Below are 13,611 nucleotides of genomic sequence, written 5' to 3' on the forward strand. Positions count from 1 at the left end.
TAAAGGAATTAAGGGAAATGGGGAGTAGGGGGGAATCAGGATATTGAATTTGATGATCAGCTATGATCATAATGAATGGCGGAGCAGGTTCGAAGGGCTGGATGGCCTGCTTCTAGTTTCTATGGTTCAATGTGAGTGGAAAGGAGGCATGCAAACTTATCTCCAATTTCAATAGTCTTTTTAACCACAATACATCTCGAGTATTCAAATAGTAATCAATATATTTATGTAGGCAAAACGGTGTTTAGTGAGTGAGCTGTAGCCCCTAAGTGACAGATAATGAGAACATTGCATTGTATCCATTACTCAAGCCCATAAAGTTAAACTTTAGACAATGAACTGACCCGGGCAAAAAAACAAATTCCTGTGGCATACTCCTTCTCACCCATCACTCTGCGCTCTGCTATTTCCCACTGTGCACAATCTAGCTATAAAAACATGAAGCACAATTGAAGATGAGAAAAAGATACAAAAGTCTGAGATCATGTACAACCAACTCAAGGACAGCTTCTTCCCTGCTGCCATCAGACTTTTGAATGGACATACCTTATATTAAGTTGATCTTTCTCTACATCCTATCTGTAACTGGAACACCATATTCTGCACTCTCTCCTTTCCCTATCCCCTATGTACTCTATGTATGGTATGTTTTGACTCTATAGTGCTGAAGAAACAATATCTTTCAGTGTATCTCATGTGACAATAGTAAATCCAACCAAATCAAAATAATGTGGTTTCATTAGGAATATCTAAATAAATTAAATAATATAAATTAATGAAATAAATAGCTTTTCATTCACTCTTGCAAGACCATTTAAGTTTTTTTAGTTTATCTATTCGTGCCACAAGTAGGCTTACATTAACACTGCAATGAAGTTATGATGAAAATCCCCTAGTTGCCACACTCCGGCACCTGTTTGGGTACACTGAGGGAGAATTTTAGCCTGACCAACGCACCTAACCAGCACGTCTTTCAGACTGTGGGAGGATACCAGAGCACCCGGAGGAAACCCACGCAGACCACAGGGAGATTTGCACAGTGACCCAAGACGGGAATCAAGCCCGGGTCCTTGGCGCTGTGAGCAGCAGTGCTAACCACTGTGCCGCCCCATGTTTACACACGTTAGCTGTCCAACAGCTTTATTTGAAAAATATATTAAATGTTATTGGTGTGTAGAGTGTGCATGTGCATGAGGTCCGTCAGTGAATACAAAGCAGCATGTGGTAAATGTTGAATTTTTTTGCTTAAAATTGTGTTCCACAAATCCCACAACTTAATAAAATAAACAGTTGCTTGGCAATACAGGAAATTGATTATTGCTCAAAAAAGGGATATGTTGTTAAAGTTTTTCATCTTGCACTCATTAGGACAAACACAAGAATGCCAAATTTCAAACTACCACAACAATTTATATTGCAGGAGAAGGGTTTTTGATTGTTTGTCAAGTTGACTCTGATTGGCTGAGACACTGTCATGGAGAAAGCAACATAATGCATTTTACTAGATAAACCATATTCTTTACTGTAATTTCAAAATTACCTTGCTAACCTTAACAGTTAAAAGTATCTCCTTAAATACAATAAATTGTTGCTGATCCGAAAAAGTAGTAGTGGTCTGATTTGCAAGTTTGCGGATAATACTAAGATTGGCGGAGTTGCGGATAGCGATGCAGATTGTAGAGAGTACAGCAGGATATAGATAGGCTGGAAAATTGGACAGAGAAATGGAAGATGGAATTTAATTCAGACAAATGCGAGGTGATGCATTTTGGTAGATCCAATTCAGATGGGAGCTACAAAATAAACGGCAGAACCATCAGGAGCATAGACACACAGAGAGATTTAGGCGTGCAGGTCCACAGAACCTTAAAAGTCACCACACAGGTGGAAAAGGTGGTGAAGAAAGCATATGGCTTGCTTGCCTTCATTGGCATCAAGTACAAAAGCTGGCAAATTATGTTACAGTTATTGAAACGTTGGTTGGGCCACATTTGGAATACTGTGTCCAATTCTGGTCACCACGCTACCAGAAGGACATGTAGGCTTTGGGGAGAGTACAAAAAAGGTTTACCAGGATGTTGCCTGGTATGGAGGGTATTAGCTATGAGATGAGGTTGAATAAACTGGGACTGTCCTCCCTGGAAAGATGGGGGCTGAGGGGTGACCTGATAGAAATTTATAAAATTATGAGGGGTATAGATAGGGTGAATAGTTGGAAGTTTTTTCCCAGGGCAGAAATGACAATTACAAGGGAGCACAAGTTCAAGATAAGGGGGTGGGGGGGAGGGGGAAGGTTCAGTGGAGATGTGCAGGGAAGTTTTTTTAAACATAGGGTGGTGGGGGCCTGGAATGCACTGCCAAGTGTTTGAGGCAGTTATGTGAGCAACATTTAAGACTCATCTGGATAGACACATGAAACGACGGGGAATAGAGGGATATAAGCGGTTGGTCTAGATAGGACCATGTGATTGGCACAGGCTTGGAGGGCTGAAGGGCCTATTCCTGCGCTGTACCATTCTTCTTGTTCTTTGACTCAACAGACAACTATTCATTGCTCAAAATGTGCTGCACTGGATACTCTCATTTCTGAGAAAATGGAGGACAAATGAGCCATTCAAAATATAAATCAGGAAAGAGAATGATCTTTTAAATAAATAATTACAGTTTAAAACCAGCAGAAGGAGCTAAACATTGGTTGAGTGATAGAATCATCTGTGACGGTAGTGAACAGGTATTAGCATCATTTTTTAAATTCATAAATGGGACGTAGGCATTGCTGGCTCAGACAATATTTTTATTACCCATCCCTAATTGCCCTTCAACGGCCAGTGTGAGAGAAGGATGTGACACCTGGTCTCTCTGCTAGGTGCTCATCCATCAATGGTGAGCAGGGATGTCCAAATGTACCACGTGCTGGTGGACAAGCTGCCTGTCATCTCTGTGGGCTCCTCTCGATGTGCTCTGGATTAGGGCACTAGCTCCTACGCCTTTCTTCTAGTGGCTACCACATTGGATGATGCTGCGATGACTGAGGAGTGCTCAGCCATGGGGCTGGACACACTCTCCCAGGCAGAGTCTGCTCTGTTTCTGCCGGCCGGAGGACAATGACCAAGGTTATCATCACAGCCACCAGGATAGAATAGTCAGCAGGCTGACACCCATGTCAGAGCCAACAGGGTGGCACCAAGACACAGCACCCACAAATGTAAGTTGAAGGCACCTTGAGCACAACAGGGGCTCATCACGGGTGACATTATTTGCGTTCGTTATTTTGAAATTTGTGTTCAGTTTGGCAACATCGTGTATTCTTTGTTGGTGTATTGACAACAATATTTCTTTTGCTTTAATGGGCTGAATTGGCTTGATGTTTGCAACAGGTGCCAGATGCAGTGCAAGCTTGTAACTGTATTGCATTGTGTGCTGCTGGAGTTTAAGGTTGGTCTAGCATATCACAATTGTTTGTAAAGGGGACAGTGCCATTGACATAAGGAAGCATCAATGCCTTGGATGCCTCGCTGAAGGTTCACAAGCTCAAGGTATCCCTGCTGCCCCTACCTCCCTAAAGGTTTCTTGCTTCTGTCTCCACATCCTCATCCTGTGCCGCCCTGGGTTTTTCGTCAGACCCATCATTGGAGGTATCCTCCTTGGCCTGTGGAGCTGCCTTGCCTTCCTCAGCCTCTACTGGGTCCTTCTTTGCCATAACCAAATTATGCAGAACGCAGCATGACATGACGATAAAGGAGAGACTTTCTGGAGGATACTGCAATGATTCCCTTGATCAGTCCAGGCATCTGAAGTGCATCATGAGCAGCCTGGTGGTCCTCTCCACCGTTGCCTTTATGGAGGTTCGAGTCCTGTTCCATCTCTCCTCCGCCTCTGATCCTGGGTGCCAGAGGGGGTCATGAGCCACCTATTCAAGGGATAGTTCTTGTCACCCAGAAGCCATCCATCCAATAGTGCAGGAGCCATGAACAGTGATGAAAGATGTAAGCATCATGTCAGTAACCAGGGTAACGGGCACAGACTTGGTTGTGTTCACAGGCAATCTGCACATTCATTGGATGGTAGCCCTTTTGGTTCATGAAGGTTCCGGCTAACTTGTTGGTGCCTTGATGGCCACATGAGTGCCATCTATTATACCCTGGAAGCAGGGGAACTCAGCATTCATGGTGATGCCTCTAGGTCTCTCCACCTGGCTGGCCTCATCAGGCCGCTAATGGATAAATGTGCAAACATATTTCAAAACAGCATCAGTGATGAGCTTGATGCAATTGTCTGCAGCTGATTGGAACACACCACACAGATCCCTCATTGGCCGCTGGAAAGAACAGATGGAGAAGATGTTGAGGGCACTATGACCTTCAGAGCCACAAACATGTGTAGTCCGCCCACACAGATGATTTCTGGCCCAATCAGTTGACATATTGCTGTCAGTGTGTTCTTAGAGAGATGGGGTCCCCCTCAGCATGGGACCTCGGACATTTAGAGGTGGAGCGTTCTCTGTGTAATCTAGCCGTTAGGTAATGGTGCCTTCTGTGGACCCTATTGCCTTGACCTTCCTGCTGGCCCTGCACCAACTGTACCCATGCCCCTCCTCTCAAAGGTCTCTGCCTCAGATGCTGCCCACCTGGCCCCCCCTCTCCCTCCTGCCCCTCTCTTCCTCTTCAGAGGGTCCACCAACTGAGAACACTATCCCCATTGGACAAAGAGCTGCACCTTACAATTAATGGTGAAATGTGCTGCAATCCTCAAACAAACCTTCCAGGGAACACATAACTCAAACAATTTTGAATTGGATTAATTTTCTTTGTATCAAACAAATATACAGGGGATTTTATCTTTCATGGATCAGAAGTATTTTCAGCATTTCTCAGTAAACCACCTGCTCTGCCAAATTACCTTCCGGTGAGCATTCTGCCCTGATGTTGGTCTGTCACCCATGAGAGACTCAGGGATGTAATTAAGTTACCACTTTTGTTTTATTGCAAAGTAGCTTCCATTTTGCAACAATGGATACATGGTGGAACAACTCTGGAGTTGAGCCATGACCTGGCCCAAGATTGGAATTGAAAGACATTCTTTGAAAACTCATTGCATTATTTGGGCTTAACACAAGTGTGGAAAGCAACTTTTGTGGCGTTAGAATAGTTTAAATTAATATCCCATTAATAATGGGATCTGTATAAATGTTAAGTCTTTCATATGCAACAACATATAGTGTTTTGAACATAGAAAGTGATTGGGAAAGCAACCATTCCTATTCACATTATTAAAGTGTTCCCAAATGTACATGCATGCATACACAAACCAAGCTCTCTTGTAGCTCCAAGAGTGAGATTCACAGCTGGGTAGTAGCGATCTTGTGCTGAGGATCACAATAGATTTGACAGTCCTGGACTGATAGCAGAATAAAAGTGTAACATCAGAGTGAGGGGCCTGAAAACTGTGCCACAACAAATTTTATTTATTAACATCGCTTTTACTGGTGAGAAGATATCGTTAACAACAAACATAAGAACCACAGCATTATTAAAGACGTATAAAATGCTGCAAAGTGCAAGCATAAAACAAGGGCATGTTCACAGTACCTCACACAGCTTCCAGACACTTGGCCGCGACTGAAAATAGCCATTAATAATTATTTACCAAAACAAAGCTAACACTTTTGCATAGTTTAGGATATTTAATAAATATTAACAGGTAGAAGGCCATGATGTTTAAACATAGAATCTACTGGAGGAGTTCAGATTGCATTCATGAGCCAAGATTTTGTGTCTCGCGCCAGCTACACTGCAATTAAATTTCAGCTCTGAAAATGCTCCCATTATTTATTTCTTCTTTGTATTTACACTCAGAAGGGACTCTACAGGTGACAGTCTTACTGCAGACTTTGGGGCTTTGGAATTATTTTCTTTTGATAGTATGCATGGTGTTTTCAGCACAGATTTGTAAAAATAAATTTTAAAATGTTTCCAATATATGTACATGTATTTTACATATTTTATTTTTAAAAAAACATTGTTATTTCGCTGTTAAACTTCTCATCAGTATGTCCATTTAAAGTCATTGTAAAATATCTATTTTACATATTAATGTCAATATTTACAGTTGAAATAACAAGTCAAAGCATTTCAACATCTTGAAGTTATAAAATATCAATATTTCCATGTAAAACAGTACTAGCAAACAAAATGTTAGGTACCATACAGCTTACTGCGAACACTGTACATTCATATTTTATCCATTACACATATCCAACTTGGTGTAATAAAGATCACTGAACACTAACAACTCAAGTAAACAGTGCAGATACTGCAGGTACATTGCAGAGATGAATTACAAGCTGGAGTTTGTAACTGTTGGAGTATAATAAAACAATTCTATTGTTTTTTACAGAACATATCTATTTTGCAGCTTGTAACATTTCCAGTTTCAAAGATCTGACAACCGCTATAATTTATGGCCATTTATTGCAGAGAAAGTGATATTATTCAGAGTTTGCTGCGACTGTCACTCCTGATAAGTTGTTCGAAGTGGTAGTTCTACTGATTGCTCGGAGCACGTGCTGCCTTTCGACTCCTTGCTGCTTTGTCATGTCCTCCCCGTACACAACCTGTTTAAAAAGAAAAAGGTTTTTTTAATAAGAGTCACACTTCCTAAAATCATGCATCATAGGCAAACAGTTGGGGCGGAATGAAGGGCTGCAGATGCAGTGTTGCTAACTGGAGAACTTTCACTAGTGCACCAAATTCAGTGTTGCATAATGCACGTGGGATAAATGTGAGAAATGATACTTCATACACAAGAACTGAATTAGGCAAAAATGTTCTAACTGACTGGAAATGAGTTGCTGAACAAGTGGAACAGAAAATAGTTACTGTGTCCCATTAACAATGCCACAACATATTTTTACCAACAAACAGAAAAGGTTGCAAACATGGATAAATGTTCACATGATGCTGTGTATGTCTGTAATAAAATGTGCACCCATTAAATGCATCGTTACCCACTATTTTTCTTCAAATTTAATTTATCGATGAAATTAGCAGGCATCATCAGAGGTTTCTTGAAATAATTCAACAACATAAAAGTTTAATGCAAGCCTATGGGATAAAGTTATTCCTAAGGTGCAAGTTGTTTGCTGATGAACTTAACAGCAGATGGCCTCGCTTATGTAACAGCCCCTTCTGTGAAGCAGGGCAGGAAAGACATCTCTCTAGTGATACATGAAAGGAGATGTAGATCGGTCAACAAATTCTTGTCTTGCTATTGTCACTGCTGTAAAAAAGCTTCAGGTGTTATTTCATCTGCATTTATTTCGCCTCCCCTGTCACATTTGCCTTTCATCTGAATCACACAGCACAATTAAAACCCCAAAATATTCTGCTTTTCACCTACTGTTTGTGGTGTATAAATTGCAGCATCAACCCAGCAAAACTAAAGCAAATACTGGCAATGGGAAGCATTCTCTCACAAATACAGCAATAACATGGAGCATGGGAAACAAAATCTGAATTAAAATTGAGAATGTCTGCAGTAATAATATTCTTTTAAAACCTGACTTAAGCAGGCGCATTTCATAAGGGTGTGTTCTGCACTGGAAAATGAGTGTATGCAAAAATGTGAAATCTAGCAAGCTAAGTATGTATCATTTTCCATTGTCTATTGAACCCAAGTCTTGTTGACTGGAACAAAGGGAGGAGAGGGCCAAAGGTTTCACCATAAAATACATCCTGGATTTCACCATAGCACATGGCCTGCAACATTACACTTCGACTCTCAGCGCTAGTAAGCAGCATGAAAGTCCTGCAACACTTTGTATTCTTTAGAAAGAGTGAGCATCTGTCCTCACTGAGATGGAATGTGCTTCAAACATTTCCCACGTACCAGCTTCAGTCATTTCTGGTGTACATAGTCATCATTGGCTGTCTTTTGACTTGATGACGACTTCTAATCAAGGTATCATTTTTCTGACAGGGATCTTCATGTGGCTGAAAATGCCGATTCGCTACCCACAGGCATTTGAGCACAAGGGGGCAGGATGTCCCATCATGTAGTGGGAGCCACAGTGCAGGGTTGTTTTCTTTTCTCTCCTTCTCTGCTGCTGCCGTCCTGCTCAAAAGTGTGGAGCAGCTTGATGGATGAGTTGTTGCCATTTTGAACAGGTTTTGCTAGAATGCTTGCAAATGCTTAAGGGAGGGTACTGGCATTTGTTGGAAGGCCCGCCCATTGAATCCCGAGGATGTGGTGGAGGCAATCCTGACAAATTCTCTAGCGTTCTCATGTGTCACTGATTCACAGTACAGGTTTCACTTCAGTATAGGGGTGTGATGACGACAACTGCTCTGTACTCCTGGACGTTAGTTAACGGGCATTCGGCCTCTGATCTTCGGGTAAGCGTTCTCCAAGGCGGCCTTCACGACACACGGCAACGCAGAGTCGCTGAGCAGAGACTGATAGCCAAGTTCCACACACATGGGGACGGCCTCAACCAGGATCTTGGGTTCATGTCACACTATCTGTAACCCCCACGACTTGCCTGGGCTTGCAAAATCTCACTAACTGTCCTGGCTGGAGACAATACACACCTCTTTAACCTGTGCTTAACCCTCTCTTCACTCACATTGTCTGTACCTTTAAGACTTGATTACCTGTAAAGACTCGCATTCCAACCATTATTTTGTAAATTGAGTTTGTGTCTTTATATGCCCTGTTTGTGAACAGAACTCCCACTCACATGATGAAGGGCGGTGCTCCGAAAGCTAGTGGCTTGTGCTACCAAATAAACCTGTTGGACTTTAACCTGGTGTTGTGAGACTTCTTACTGCGTTAGTTAACTAGCATGGGTCTTTGTTGTCAAACACACTGCAGTAGTCAGAGCTGGTGCAGCTGATCCAGTTCTGGATGAAGAGTACTTGGTATTATTCTTGACATTTTTCTTGGATTTGTCCAGCAACAAAGATCATGTCAGAAGTTCCCCTGGGAGATGTGAAGCAATATTGTGTCTCAGAAGATTTTTTCAGCCATAGGTGACTCAGGATCTTTGCTGCTATGTGCAGAAGGGAAATGCCTGGATAATTTCCACAGCATGATTTAACTCCTTTCTTGAAGAATTACAATTCTTCGATTCCTGATGTTGCTGGGGCAGGCATGGGGCGGGGGGAGGGGTTGTTCCTTTTCCTCCTGAATCCATAGGATGAGCATGGAGTTTTGATGTGAGCAGGATACCTCAGCTGCAATACCATCGGGGCCACGGTTATTGTCGTTTAGGCTATAGATGGCCCTGGTAGCTAAAAAAAATGCTGTGTGTGTCATCGTCATCATCATATTGGATCTCTCAGACTCTCCCTTTCCACCACATCCTTTATCTTCTGGATTTGTCTTTGGACATCAGCCGTTTGCTATTAAAATGCTACATCCTTGACTTGCAACCTTGGGTTGTTCTACCAGGTAATGAATGCTGTTCATTTTAGTTCTAAGAGGTCACATTTCACAATGTTCTTTTTATCGAACCAGTTCTGGTGATAACGATGCACGAATCCATTGGTCTGCTTAGGGGTCTAGTATAGCTGATTTTATTTGATCCCATTGTTCTGAAATGGAGTTGTATGTGTCAAGATTTTCCAGCTTAATTGCGAGCTGTACTTGGAGTTCTTCTCATTGGTCAGTCTGCTAAGACATCGATCCTCTTTCTCTGACTCCTGGGCCTTGAGATGTTTTGGTGCTAGGTGGATGTTCATCACCAATTGAACAAGCTAATGATCTGTCAATCACCTGCAGAAATCAAGTGATACAGGGATCACTTAGATCTTAGACCCAAAACTTAGACCCAAACAATGACAGTCCAGGAGGTGCCAATGCTTTGACCTCAAATCCTCCATGTGGTTCTGTATTTGCCCTTCTGGTGGAAGAGGGTGCTTGCTATAATGAGGCCATGCTGAGCACACTTTATCAGTCAGAGGACACCATTTGCATTGTATTTTCGCAAATCATTTTTCCTGGTGGTTCTCGTCCAGACATCAATGCCACGGCCAACACTGGCATTAAAGTCCCCCAGAAGGATAATCTTTTCTTCCTTTGGGATGGCAATGAGGATTTCATCAAGGCCAGAATAGAAGTTTTCCTTAATATCTTAATTGGAATCAAAGGACAAGGCATAAGCTCTGAAGATAGTGGAATATTGTATGGTGTCAGGACTTCAAAACATTGCAAGGGAGCAAAAACATCAAAATAAATTTGAAATCTACAAAATTAAAATGATAATAGTCGTTAATACCACACACACGGCATCTTAAGTATATTTGAACATAATCTGGCTTCCTGGAATGTTATAATATTCAGTAGAACAATCAAGCGAATGTAATAGAATGAGATTGTATGGGCAGGATTTTCCAGTTGCTCTTGCTCCAAGACCAGAAATCTCTGCCCAAGGTCAACGGATCTGTAAGTGGTCCAGCAAATTGGCTGTCCCACTTACGACAATTCCTGCGGCAGGCAGTACTGGAAAACTTACCCCTATATTTTAGGGTATCTATCTGGGTTCAGTGTAGCATATTTCCTAGTGGACCTCCTGAACTGTGTACCTTTCTGGTGGCACAACATCAGCAGGCATAATTCCATGTAATGCTGAACCTTAAAGCTATTAGCAAAAATGTGTAGGGAAATGCTTTTTTAAAATCTCACTATATAGTTTTCATGGAGTGGTGCCCCTGGTGCCATTCTACCAATAATGATTCAGCAACTATTTCATTAATGAATTGTCTCTTAACTCACAAATTCTGAGGTTAAAAATTAGTTTTGTGAGTTATTTACAATTAGTTATTTGGTATTTTGGCTGGAAAAAAAAGGGACATATTGAAGCTTTTCATCTTGCAATCATCAGGACATTTTGCAAAGTGTTCTGATGAGTACAAGATGAAAAGTTTCAACAAGTCTTCTTTTTAAGCAATAATTTACAAATAGATACTTCCCTGATGACACAAAGCAATGAGTGCTGCATTTCTGGAAGGAATGTTTCAAACATTTCTCTGTATCTCCTGTGAAATTAATTCAGAGAAGTCACAATAGATTCATAATTATCTGAAGGACAAGTCTTTTCTATAATATTACTGTGCAGCGAGGTGTTGGGCTTCAATTGGAAGTTTAATTTACTGAGGTTTTCATGCCCCGATAAGAAGGAAATCAGACTGTTATTAGCTGATATGCAATAAGTATATTTTCTGTTGGTGTCTGATTATCCTGTTTTTTTCTCTCATCCAATTTTTCTATTGCTTGCTTGTCACTACTTATAAATTGTTAGCAGGGTAATGCTGTTTGGTAGTATGCAGGCCAGGCGTGATATGAAAATGAGTTAGTTAATAAAGGATTGGATAGAGCTGCTGAATTAAACACCTACAAGTGGGGTTGGGTGTGATGTTAAAATAATGTTTATCTTTATGCTTGCCCACAGTCTTGGCAAAACTTATTTATTATTTGCAGGCAACCAGTGTGAAAATGAAGCAAGAAAGCATTTTCCTTGCGCAAAGCATATTTTCTCACATGCAAAGCCAAGTTAGAAAGCTGTACATTTACCAGTTTAATGAATCACATGTTTTGTTCCTGGACATAAAAAATGCACAATTATAAATCACAGAGTTAGAAAGGATGCAAAATATGATATTAAACAAAATGTGAGTTCTAACAATTTCAATTAGTTCCAATGCAGAAACATAATATCAAAAATACATTTCTTCAAAATTGGCACAAAGTGTTATGGTCTTAATCCTTCTTGTAAAAGCTGTAATTCTCTTTGCTCCTACCTGACAGTATCATTTGTTATGGACTCCTGTACATCAGTACAAAAACATCTTTAACAGTAGACTTCATTGGGTAATCTCTTCACTAATTTAATTCTTGAAACCCTAAGGGAACTTTAGATATGACCCTTTTAGCCAGCTGCCAGAGATATCCATTGCAAAATTAAAGCTATAAAGCTTTACATCTTGAAATTCAGATCACAGAAACAGTGGTACTTTTTGAGAAAAGAAGCAACACTACACAAGCAACTGACAGAACTAGAGATTTTGTAACATGAAAATCAATATATAAAATAATGGTGCAGTACATTATTGTGCTTGCTGGACAGGGCATGGGGGCAAACCCATGATCTTCCACACATACTTTTTTCTTTATTCTTTGCTGGGAATTGGCCATGCCGTTTTCAATAGAGGCCAGTCACTTCATGAAAAGGAGTGTGGGTAGTGTACGTGTGGGAGGTGCGTGTGTATTTGCGCATGTGGGTGTATGTTGTGTGTAAGCCAATGACCATAATAACAGCACCATGTGAATTTGTAGAGATGAATTACAATGCCTTTATTCAAATTGAGTAAGATATGTCATTCAAATCCCTTCTCAGGGTATCTGTCATGTTATCTTCTTGATAGTTGAATTTCTAAATATATAAAATCATGTAATCAAATGCTGGTTATTAATTTTTATGAGTGCTACAACTTGATTTAAAAATAAGCAAATAGATCTGCCTTGTTTGTGCAAATTGGTTGACACCTTTTGGCTACCATTTTATAATAACAAAAATGAACATATTAAGTTGAAATACAAAACCATGCAAAGCCAACAAAGAATAAATCATCAGCATAGATAGAGGTCCGGACATACCATTTTTGCTAACAGTAGTGAAGGAGGTAATAGACTGAGAAGAGTAGAAGTTGGAAGAAGTAAAAGCATAATTCAGCTGCCAGAGAAAAAATAAAAAGATATATTGACTGAGTATATTCTACAGAGGATCCAGATGTTCAAATATTATTACAACTGATAAAAATAATTTTCAAGATTCACCTTCAAATAATTTTTCAATGAGATACTGTTATTACAAAGTCCCTATTATTGGACATCAAATAAACTCAATACAGATGCTTCAACAGACTAGAAGAAAAAACAGTGAAGTCTGTTTTATTTCAGTACTCCTCCAATCCCCAATTTCAGTAACAAAATGATGCTAATCCCATTTTTCTTTAACTCTCCTGCTAAAGTGAGATTTGTCTCATACACATGTCTCAGATCCCAGATTAAGAACATCAACTACAGGTCGACCTCCCTTAGAATTCAGATCTATCAACTGTAAAGATATGTTGTACCCATCACACCTTATCATTTTTCTTCTAGTCATTGAAACGGTACAAGTGTGCAACAAATACTTTTATAAATGAAATAAATATGAGCACAATCACCTTTTTCAACTTGACAACACAGGAAACAAAAGCAGAGTAATTGTTTCCATGGTATATCTTCTAATATTTCATCTCAACTATTTTTCTTTCATATTTTCTGTCATATGGTAATTGTAATGGCAAATCAAGATTGTAAGAGTTTTAACAAATGCCATTAGCTTTCGGTGCGCTGCTCCTTCCACTCAAATGCTCCCTCCACTCACATTGTCTGTATCTTTAAGACCTGATCAGCTGTAAAGATTCGCATTCTAATCTGTATTCTGTAACTTGATTATGTGTCTCTGTTGGACTTTGACCTGGTATTGTTAAAACTCTTACTGTTTTTACCCCAGTCCAACGCCGGCACCTCCACATCAAATCAAGACTGTGACAGGGATGGTCGACC

The 13,611-nt window shown here is 40.4% G+C and overlaps 1 protein-coding gene across 1 annotated transcript in view; it reads right to left on the bottom strand.

Annotated features, from left to right (window-relative positions):
* Positions 1-5,435: 5,435 nt before the first annotated feature.
* The window catches only part of dock10 (dedicator of cytokinesis 10), a 339,343-nt gene continuing 331,167 nt past the window's right edge, over positions 5,436-13,611 (bottom strand). Inside the window, exon 55 of the mRNA XM_078208965.1 lies at positions 5,436-6,613. Within this exon, the coding sequence (XP_078065091.1) occupies positions 6,488-6,613 (126 nt within the window). The 3' untranslated portion in view covers positions 5,436-6,487. The remainder of the gene's footprint in view (positions 6,614-13,611) is intronic.

Source organism: Mustelus asterias, chromosome 3 (genome assembly GCF_964213995.1).
Source record: "Mustelus asterias chromosome 3, sMusAst1.hap1.1, whole genome shotgun sequence".
NCBI classification, from domain to species: Eukaryota; Metazoa; Chordata; class Chondrichthyes; order Carcharhiniformes; family Triakidae; genus Mustelus; species Mustelus asterias.